Source organism: Podarcis filfolensis (genome assembly GCF_964270895.1).
Source record: "Podarcis filfolensis genome assembly, chromosome: 1".
Taxonomy (NCBI): domain Eukaryota; kingdom Metazoa; phylum Chordata; class Lepidosauria; order Squamata; family Lacertidae; genus Podarcis; species Podarcis filfolensis.
This window is the reverse complement of record NC_139604.1, coordinates 67,281,997-67,293,388: the sequence shown is the minus strand read 5'-3', so window position 1 is coordinate 67,293,388 and position 11,392 is coordinate 67,281,997. Positions and strand designations below refer to the sequence as shown.

Genomic DNA, 11,392 nt, shown 5'->3' with positions numbered 1-11,392 from the left:
AGCAGATCAGTGCAAGTAGATAAATAAGTACCGTTGCAGCAGGAAGGTAAATGGTGTTTCCGTGCGCTCTGGCTTCCGTCACGATGTTCTGCTGCTCCAGAAACTGTTTTGTCATGCTGGCAACATGATCCAGAAAGATGTCTATGAACAAATGCAAGCTCCCTCAGCCTGAAGTGAGATGAGCACTGCATCCCATAGTCGCCTTTGACTGGACTTAACCGTCCAGGGGTCCTTTACCTTTTCCAATAGAGGCACCACACACACATTCTCTAGAGGGTCTAGTTTTATGAGTTATCCTTCACGTTTTTATTTTTTTGGAGTGTCAGAAATAACACTGTGACACAAGTGATTCAACAAAAATACTCTGTACTTAAAGATTTAAGAATTCTTTCATTTTTAGCTGGAAAGCCTATTTTGCTTGATCAAGTCCAAATTCCATATGCAATTAAATACAGTAGATTTTGATGGTAAGCTAAAAAACACAAACCCCAGCTCATACAGGACAGTATTTTAGCACTGCAGAAATCCCACTGAGAAACAGACTTATACATGTCTTAAGTTCTTTCTGAACTGAGAACAGATCTTGTTATGTGTTATAAAGCGTTTTCCTTACACGGTCCCTGAAAAATGCAGCGGTTTGTTCTGATGAGTTGGCAGAGCTACTGGAGATCTGGTGCAGCCTAGTAGCCAAGGGACTAAGCTACTAGGATATCCCCACCTTTGCCATAAACTCACTAGGCATCCTTCAGCAAGCCAATCTCTGCCAGCTTCAGTCCCATCACCATTTGCAAGAAAGGGGTTAATAAAGAGGAAATCACAGCCCCGAGAAAAGCCCTTTTTTAGGGCAAGATCAGGGCACCCAAAATGACCGCCATACTCTTGTGCAAAAAAAGGGGGGGGCATCCCGGGACAGTTGAGAGGTATGCCAACATCATGTAGACTCCTACTGGAAATCACGAAGAATCACTGTTAGCCAGTATAGATCAGCATTCCCAAACCTAATGACCTCCAGATGTTTCAGACTACTATTCTCATCTGTCCTGACCATTGGCCTGTCCTGACCTGGGGCTGATGGGAGTTGCAGTTCAAAACATCTGGATGACACCAGCTTGGAGATGGCTGTTGCAGACAGTTCTGAGCTACATGGACCAATGGTTTCATTCAGTCTGAGGCAGCTTTTTGGAAAGGTTGTAGTATATGAAAGTTTTCTCTCTTTCCCAGACAGTTCTCCACCCTACCACCCTACACCCCCACCTGAATCTGCCTTTTTCAGTGAACAGTATAGTAAAGCAAACACTTCAGAAAAAGTTTTCCGACATGAAAACAGCACTAATGTGCTAGCCATAATATGTGTTGCCCGTAAAACACAAATGCAAGATGAAATAATGCATCACTTTTATATAGATTCAGAGTGTTTGAAGTGCTTCACATCCATTACTGCAATATTCCCTTACAGAAAACCCTGCAAAATAAGTCATCCCCATGCCATGGTGCAAAGATGGGACTGGCAGAACAATCATATAAGTATCTGTTCAGACATAAGCTCATTGAGTTCAATGGAACTTGAGTGAGTGTAGAACTGTATAGCTTTTGGGAACTTGCCTAACATTGTGACCTGCCTAAGATCCCTCCAGTCTGAGGTGAGATAGCATGTGATTTTGGAAATTTAGAGCACCTGAAAGAGCCACATTTTGTATAATGCACACAAATTTCTCTGAATTTAACAGGACTACTTTAAATCAGGGATTTGATAGAATCATTTGTAGCCCAAGCAATAACTCTGAAGCTGAGCTCAGAATTCATCCAAGTTCTCAGAAAGGTTGGAGGTTCTGGGACCCACCAGAAGGCAGTGGGAGGTGTGATATATTTGAAGCTACAATTGATAAAGTCAGGAGAACATTATGAGGCTGGATTCATGTGAATATTACTCCAAAGGAAAGGGATATTTGAATTGAGTTAACTTCATCCAGTCAGTGAAGGCTGGATGTGTATTTATATCTTATCAGGAAAACTCTTCAACGTATATCTAGATCACAGGCCCAACTAGATTTGGAAACCTCAAAAGCAAAGGCTTCAGAATTCAGCTCAAGGACAGGGGAAGATGCTCGGAAAGATGTAAGTTTTTGAGAGCCCTGAACAGCAACGTCAGATTCCACTTCTAGTCTGCCGGGAGCCCTGCAACATTTTGCTGTGAATAATTTGCGTCTTCTCATACTGCAGGGGAGGGAGGGTACCTGTGGCCCTCCAGATATTGTGAACTTCAACTTCCATCAGCTCCAGCCAGCATGGCCAGATGTCAGAATATAAGAGATAAAGTCCAACCGCATCTGAAAAGTTTGATTATAGTAGACACAATATTGTGATAATCTATTGTCATTTCCTTTATTTGTTATTATTATGGGGTTTGTTTACATTTCTTGTTTCTCTGTACACGGGATACAGAAATATTTTAAAAAATCAATAAAGCTGTTACCAAACAATAACAGTATCTAGCAAGTCACGTGTTTCCCTTCCTTTTAATACTGAATAAGGCATGGTTTCTGATCATGCCTCTAAGCTGGGCAGCAAAGCTGGAATGCCCAAAAGCCCGGCAGTGGTTTCTGAATACTTGAAGTCACCTTCAATTTCTAGAGATCAGGCACCCTTCTTCTCTTGTATATCCGAGTGCCTTGAAAACCTAGTTCTTCTCTACAGCTTTAAATGTGGGGTTATAAATGGAGGTTTCTTATTGTTGTTTTATGCTACTTCTGATTTTATTATTGTTGTTGCTGACTGTATGTTTTATTATAGATGTTGGATTTGTATTTTTAAAATAAATGTGTAAGCCACTCTGTGGATGGCCTTCTTGAAAAGCAGAGTATAAATCCTATGAACAAAATGGACGGAAGAAACAGTTTCTCCAGTCCTAATTTATCTCACACACGCCTCAGTTTCCACCCCAAACTCTTCCATTGCTAAGGGCAATGAGCGGCAGAGATGGGAACCATGAGTCAGGGCCAAAGAGCAATCGGGATCAGAGAGTGAACCAAGAGGCAGAACCAAAGAGCTAGACCAGAAGCACACCAGTTGTTCAGCAAGACCTAGACAGAAAACCACTTGTTCGGGAACACCGCCACCTAGACAGGAAGAACTCTTACACTACTTCCTGCCCAGGAGATGGCCAATCAGGTGGGTGGAGCTAGTCTAGAGCTTGGAAGGTTCTTCACCGAAAAGCTGCAGTTCTGGGCTTCACCACAAGGGCTAATCATCAGCGATTCCTGACACCCATACTACCAGCAATCAGTGAAGAGAAACAGATAGGCTCTACTGATGCACCCCCACACACACACTGACTTCCTGCCCAGTAAGTGGCAGTGCCTCTGCTGTCAGGAGACCAGGTACATGGCACTGCCCATTTGTATCAACCACTCATGATATGGCATCCAGGTCTTTGCCTCCTGGATTGCTTTCTGAACCCATCTTGCTGGCTCCTTCTGACTCATACATACTACACGGAGGCAGAGATGAATACACCCCACATAGGTTTGGATCTTGGTGAGCTGCTTAATACTCACCCAGCTTTGAACCTTAGTAGTCACATGATAAAGCAATTTTACTATAAGGCTAGGCTACTGAAGTTCAGGGCTAGGGGAGCAGGAAGCTAGTTCTATATCTTAGGGGTGGTAAGTCAACTAAGTCTTATTCACTGAAATTTATGAACATGACTAAGTTATGTCCATTAATTTCAATAGGACTACTGTAAGTACAACTTAGCAGTGCACTATTCTGCTGTTGAAGAGGGATTTTCTAGTAATTCCCCTCCTTGCACAATTTATTGGAGATCCCCAGCTTGTATTATCATAATGTTCCTGCAGAGATTATGAAAATATACTCTAGTGCCAAAATGTCAGGACTACCTTAGGAATGGGCAAATTATCTCTACCTCATTCTCAAACTTCCCACCAGTTTTGTCTCACTTGTTTCAAAGATTTTCCCTTTGACATTCCCTTTCCAGAAGTGTGGAAAGACCCAAGCCTACAGATATTTGGGTATTTAATTGATTATTAAAATTTCATAAACTTGTGCAGTACATGTACATGTAGTGTACAGAAGGATCTTAAAGCAGGGATCTTTACATTCATCAATGCAATAAATTGGAATGCAGTAAAGATAGAGTATTTAAAACTCCTTCTAAATGGAAGTGCAGAGGTTAGGGTATGCATTTCAAATGGCAATGTAATTATGTAATTACAGCTGTTAGAATAATCTCATTTTATGCTTTAGTTATTCTCTCCCCACGCCCCTTTGTGACTTCAGTCAGTCTAAATTGGTGGTAAGCATCCCCTTCTTGAATGATGAATTCAAATTCATATCTGAGAACAGGACTAAATGCAACACTACTCAGTTTGTAGTTTCAAGTATGTTTCCGCCCATGAGATTGTGAACTTGAATTCTCCCTTAGGGAAGGGGCATAGCCCAGAAGCAGAATGCATACTTTATGTACATAAGGTTCCAGCTTCAGCCCGTGACATCTTCCTTTAATGGATCTCAGATCATAGGACTGAGACTGCAACAAAGCTACTGCCCGTCAGAATATATAGTCTTGGGCTAGATGAGCCCATGGTCCAATTCAGTATGAGGTTGCTTCATTTATTCATATTCCCTAGGCAGAGTTTCCCAGCTGGTTTTGGACTACGGCTACCATCATCCGTAGCTAGCAGGACCAGTGGCCAGGGATGATGGGAATTGTAGTCCAAAAACAGCTGGCAACCCAAGTTTGGGAAACTCTGCCCTAGAACAAGGGTGAGAAACCTTTGACCCTTCAGCTGTTGCTGGACTACAGCTCCTCTAATCTCTGAGCATTGACCATGGTCAACAGGTGTTCAACCATGCTGCCTTTTGAGTCTAGACCCTAGATTGGTTCCCCAAACTGGTGCCCTCCTGATCTTTCATATCATAACTGTCATCCACCTGACAAGCATGGCTGATGGTCAGGGATGATGGGAACTGTATCCCTAAAGTTATGGAGTGTTGTGTGCACCCGGTTGGAGAAGGCTGGCAGCCTATAGTAGAACTTGCAATAGTACTTTTCCACATCACTGTGACTATGAAAGATATCCCAGCTTTGGTAACAGCATCTCACTAAGACCACTGCTTATAGCAAACCACAAAGAAAGAGAGTGAATTTTTATATACTGATCAGTCATTGCTACAGTCCAAATGAAAGTTTCCTGGAAAGGCTCAAACCCGACAAGTTTTATCCTATTGTAAAAGAGCCTGCTGCAAAATGATTTCTCCACGGTTTGGTATTTCTCCAGCTCTGTTGTGTTCTTTCAAAATGTGATTCATTGAGTTAAGCAGGTCAAGTTCCTGTGGGTGCAGTATATGCCATCCACTGGAAATTAAAGACCAGAAAATTAACAGGGTTTGTTGTGTTACAAAGCTGAAGACATTTTATCCGCATGCTCCTAGAAACACATCCTGAGCTAATGGAACACAGTGCTATATTCCAAGTCATATTTATACTTGCAAAAGCAATGAGTGTACTTCAGTTAAGCTCACTTGGCAACTATCTTGCCAGCTTTTTTTCCTCCTTGGCTTTAAGTGATACGGACAAGGTGTGCTTTAAAGATAATGGGCAGAGTTGCCAAATGAGCCGGTTTAATCATGGAAGTCCTGACATGGGTGAATGTGAAAATATGGGATTGGGGGTCGGGGACCAAAAACAAAAACCTAAGCTGCAATGGCTGCAATTAGTGGGTTCCTCCCCCCCCTCTTTCCAAGTGGTCCATAATTTGAACGTGGTTCATCAAGAGGAACCATCCTGAACCAATAGTTGAAAACTAAAGGGCTGGCAGATGCTCTAAAACCCGGGATGAGCAGTTAATATTAGGGGTTTATATATACATATATATAGCCAAATGGATTAATGGATCAGCTCATGCACTGCATCAGGAAACAAAAAGAGTACCTTCCATATTTCTGTGCACAATGGGGACAGCAACAATAGAAAGAGGAAATTCCTAATTGGGTGCAAAGAGGTGGGTAGCAGTGGAGACAATTGCAGCTCCTTTTAAAAGACTGAAGTTCACAGGAAGAAGAAGAAGAAGAAGAAGAAGAAGAAGAAGAAGAAGAAGAAGAAGAAGAAGAGGTGCCTTCTAAGCACCAAGTTCTATATCCAAAATAGACTATGGGAGCAAGAGAAAGAGGAGACGAAAGAGTGTGTATGCGCTCGCCTATAATTGTTGATTTCAGTTTGTATTAGTTCTGCCTAGTCTCTTTTCAGCACTTTAGTTTCTGCTAATGGAAAATCAAGCCCATTATATGGTAAACGTGGGAAGCAAGTACATTAATAGTGGGCACTGACATTAATTCAGATTGTAAACAATTCACTACTGTTACCACTACATGCTAAATTATGTGTCATTTGTTGCTTTCATAGGGCTATTTCCTTCACGGCTTTTTCGGGTTTTTTTTGTAACAGAAAGCTTAGAGATTTTTCACAGTTGTCTGCTCTGATAAACAACTATTTTGAAATCCTCCCTTAGACCCTAAAGAAAAACAAATATTACTTGCAAACGCTTTCCAACCCAACCATGTCACCGAAGTTCATTGCAATTCAACTCTGACTCTGTACTTCGAGAAAGTTAAGCAAGGCAGGGTGGGGGGAGAAGTGGGGAATAATCGGATGCAATAGGTAGGCAGAAAATAGCGCTTATTTATACTGGAGCACGTGTGTCAGCAGTGCTTCTTTCCCCCAGCTATACACACACTCTGCCCCCCCGTTCCCCCCTCTCTCTCACACACGCACGTATATGCACGCACGCACACCCACTTTAACTGTGCTTTTGTGTTTTGTCAGAATTAATGAGAAAAGTTCCCTTGCCCTAGGGGTAATTAGTGTCCTTGGAGTTAAATAAGCTAATACTTAGACACCTCTGGCACAGGCAATTATGTTTGTGTATTGAATAATTGATTCAAAGAGGGGGGGAAGGGGGGTTGCTAATCAGATCTGAGCATAATGAATTGATTTAATTAACAGGGGAATCTGAGGGTCCCTGGGAAATGTGTGCATTTATTCAGCAGCAGGAGAGAGTGCAGGCACATAAATTGAGAGAAAGGGCAGCAAGCAAGCGCATTTGCTTCAGCGATAGGCTCGCATCTTTCCAGCCTCTCCTCCGCCTTCCCCCCCCCCCGGCCGCCGCTCCTCTTTTGAATATAATTTTAGATTTAGAGTGAAATCAAGAGAAAAGCACTTTAGAAGCTTGTCCGGCTCTGCAGTAGCAACAGCCAAAGAGGGTTTAGCGGAGGATCCCATGCGCTTGCATTAGGATCATTAGGGGGCTCTGATTGTTATTATTGTTATTATTTCGACTGCGTGGAGGTTACGGGGAAAGGGACGAGCAGGAGAGACAGAGAGAGAGAGAGAGAGAGAGAGAGAGAGAGAGAGAGAGCCCTCGATTCGTCTCCCTCCTCTTCTCGAATCGTGCCATTTCCAAACTGGCATTCGAGTTGCAGCCCCAGAAGGAGGGTGGGTGTCTCTGAGGTTGCTGCCGCCGCCGCCGCCTTGGGGAAAAGAGAGAGAAAGCTAGAGAGGGAAAGCGATCGAGCAAGAGCGAGCTGGCTCTTCGGGGGTTCGCCTCCTGTAATTCTAGCTGAGCGCGATCTGGGTTAAAAGTCGTGCAACTGTAGCCGGCTTGGCCGGGGTGTGCATGTGCAAAAGGGGGGTGGGGTGGGCGGCAGGGGGAGAGCGGAGGAAAGAAAAGGCGAGAGTGTGGGGCGGGGTGGGGGGGAGAGGGGGGAAAGAAGAAGAAGAAGAAGAAGGGAGGACGCCGAGCCGGGCGCATTCCCCCTCCCGGGCGGCCCGCTTTGCAAACACTCCTCTCTCTCCCCCGCGTGCTCCTCTTCTGCCGCCGCCTGCCCTTTTTCCAACGGAGCGGAGGAACAGCGAACCGGCGGCTTGGAGGGCGAGCCGGCCACGGAGACGGAGCGGCGGAGGCAGCCGATCCCCGCCACAATGGTGCTGGACAAGGAGGACGGTAGGTGGCGGGTGCGGCGGGGTGGGCGAGAAGAAGCAGCAGCAGCAGAAGCGGGGGGGGGGGGGGAGCTGTGGCGAGGAGCGAGCGTGGCTCCCGCTTGCCCTTTCCACCCTCCGTGCCTTCCTCGCTGCTGCTGCTGCTGCTGCTGCTGCTGCTGTGCAGCTGGCAATAAGGCACCAGAGCCGCCCGAGCGGAGAGAGAGGCTGCCTCCGGGCGACGTGCGCGCGCGGGGCTGGCTGAGGGACATTTCTGCAAAGTGCACGGCCCGTCCCCTCGGCGCCTGTGCAAAGAAGAAGCCCGCGGCTTCTCTCTCTCGCTTTGCCCTCCCGCCTTCGGTGCCAGGATTCCGAGGATTTGCCCGGGCGCTGCTATCTTGTCTCTCTCCCCCCTCACAGGACCCCGAAATTGTCATGTTGCGAAGGGAAGCCAGTCCCGTCCTTCCCTCCCGCCTGCTGCGTCTGCTTCTGCCACTTTCTTCTCCCGTCCCCGGATTAGCTCGCCTGTCCTTTAAAAACCCATTAGTTCCTCTCGCGAAATAATGTCGCCACCTTGCCTCGCTCTCTCTCCCCCGCCTCCTCTTATTGAGGAGAGCCGGCTTGGCTAAACGGCCTCGCCAAAAGGCTCCCGGGTGTTTTCAACGGGGAAACGGGGCTACTTTTAAATGTTCGAGAGAGAGCGCTTCTGAGGCCGAGCTGAGGGGACAAGGTGTGCGTGGAGAGGAGAGGGAGGGAGCGAGGAGAGTGGTAACTGCGTGCAAGTTTCGAAGAAGCGTGTGGTTATTGTCAAGACTTGCTGGGAATTCAGGCAGGGCTCACTTGGGGGTAGCGAGGGAAGGCCGGAGTTGGAGGCGAGAGTTAAAAAGACTATATAAGCTAATGAAAAGGGCAATTGCTGAGGAGGAGGAAGGGACGTCGCCTCTGAAGAGACGGAGGGAGCTCTCCCAAGGGGTAAATAGGCTCCTGGAAGTTGGCGTGTGTTGAGACTCGAGCGAGGATAAGTTAAGAACAGTGGCGTCTACTTAAGCAGTAATTTTAGCTGTCAGACCCGGCTGTAGCACTTTTTTGAGTTAACCATCTGAGGCGGCCTTTGTCCCAGCTGCACTTTAAAAACAACAACACAATAAAAGTCATGGAGCAAAGCTTGAGCTTTCGTTTTCCTCCTCTCCCGCAAGAATATGTTGCTTTTTCTTTTTCTTTTTACAACAAAACTATTTGTCAGCACAAACCTAATAAAGCTTCTCTTGCTCGTTGCACAAGGATTACTGTTGGGTTTGGTGTTTTTTTTGGAAAAACCTACGTGCTTCGTGAGAGTGCGTCCTTTTAAGTTTATGAGACAAATCTCTCTTCTGCTTTTGCAGCTGGGGAAAAAGATTGCTGGTACTGTATACTTCTCAGAATGCAGCATCCTTGGATATCACTGCATCTCAACATGTGTTGGGTTGCTGTTTTTTGTTTTTGTTTAGGTGTACACCTAAGGTTTCAAGGTGTACACCTAAAACATGTACAAGTGTTACTGTAAACAAACAGGTGTCCAAAAACCCATGTACAGCACAGACACATGAAAACCAGATTGGATGTGGCTCCTGCCTGAGGGTGAAATTTGCTTGCAAACTCATGAGAACATTAAGAAGAGTGCTGAATCAGGCCATTGGCCCACCTGGTCCAGCATCCTGTTCTCACAGTGGCCAGGCAGGAGAGTCCTCTCCCCTCCCATGGTTTCCTAGCCTAATATGTGAAACTGTTCTTTTAGTATGTGAGAGGGTCTGGCGCTGTACCATTTTTGCATGGCGCGTTCATGAGCAACCTTTTCCTCTCCTGAGTTTTCATTCGAAGCATCAGGGCATAAATATTCCCTCACAGAGCTTAGCTAGGGAGCACTGATGCTTTTCCTTTGCAGCACCGGTGTTTCAACACAGAGTTGCGCTCTCTCATAATTTCTCCTTAGTTACTCAGTTATAGGGCTGGAAAGGCTTCCTTCATTGGAGCTTACTTCCAAGTAAGAGGACATTACATTGCATCTTTAAGCATCAAAAGATGCTCAGGGCCATGAAAGAGAAATGCTGTCCTTAGATGTAAACTGATGTTTTGGCCTTGATAAAGTTATGGGAGGACATGAAGTTTGGGACATGAAGTCGTCATCCCATCCCATTCCCCCCCCCCATGAAAGTACTGTTAAAGTAGCATCCCTTTATGTGTTCTGCAAGAACATAATGGTAAGAGAAAAGTTTCATCCTCCTGCTTTGCATACACTTTCCATTTCCAAGGATGTATCTTCTGAGTAAAGCTTAATAAAATGGAAGCGCTGCCTTCTCTAACTGATGTACCCAGTTATGAAAGCTGAGAACCAACAATATAAACTGGGGCTGGGGGGGGGGGAGCAGGAGCACAATCCTGTGCCTGTTTCATGACTCTGCCTTAATACCAGAGGGCAGAACTTTGCGCACTTACAGAGGTTAACCCATCTATGGCTGTGCACTAATCAGGAGAGGAATCTGGCTGTCATACATTGAAAAATGCATGATAGTTAAAATTTATATGCTATTTGTAAGGCCATAGAGCAAGGCTGAGGGGCAAAGTAAATCAATCAATCAATCAATCAATCAAGCCCTAGCTCCTGGTTGCTAAAAGCTCTTAAAATTGTTATTACCAGGTAGGAATTAAATATCTTTTCATCTCTATGAGAGAAATGTGGCATATATTTCTGTCCCCGGTACTGAGATCTCAAATCTTTTCAGGGTAGGTATGCCTAGTTGTCTATATGCCCAAACTGGAACTTTTGTTGCTATCATGTCCCCCCCCCCCCCACCAGCAGATATCTGAAACTTAAACACTGTTGTCTCAATCTTGCTTTCTAGCAATTGAGGTTTTCCCTCCCAGTCATCAAAACTTAGGCCTCCGTCATAACAAATAATGGCTATATCTATGAACAAGTTCATTTAGGACTTGGGTCGAATCCCCATAGTAACTACATATGAATTTTAAAAAGCCTCCGCCTTGTCTATTCCCCTAAAGACAAAGATGTAAGAGGTTAACTAATGTCAGTATAATTAAGCAAGGTTAATTCATTGCTGTTTTGTTCCTGTGGGATTTTACTTGCATTTCCATCTGCTCTGGTTTTGATGGTGTGAACTGCACCAAATCATCCGAGTGATGTTGAAATGTTACAAATTTTGTTTTACGAGACAAAAAAATGGGTCTTTTTTTTCCTTGATCCTTTTAAATAATAAGCTGGGTGACATTCTGTCCTCCCTTAACTTTTTTTTTTTTTGCCAAAGGGAGCCTTCCAGCCTATATCTGTTTAAATCTGATTGACGGGTCAAACAGCATGATGCTGCCTCCACAGAGGTAGTAAGGGAAGCAGGTGAGCTACTAGGA

The 11,392-nt window shown here is 45.0% G+C and overlaps 1 protein-coding gene across 1 annotated transcript in view; it reads left to right on the top strand.

Moving 5' to 3' along the window:
- Positions 1-7,134: 7,134 nt before the first annotated feature.
- LMO1 (LIM domain only 1) overlaps positions 7,135-11,392 on the top strand; it is a 103,061-nt gene continuing 98,803 nt past the window's right edge. The window contains exon 1 of the mRNA XM_083590458.1: positions 7,135-8,018. Coding sequence (XP_083446584.1) covers positions 7,997-8,018 — 22 coding nt within the window. The 5' untranslated portion in view covers positions 7,135-7,996. The remainder of the gene's footprint in view (positions 8,019-11,392) is intronic.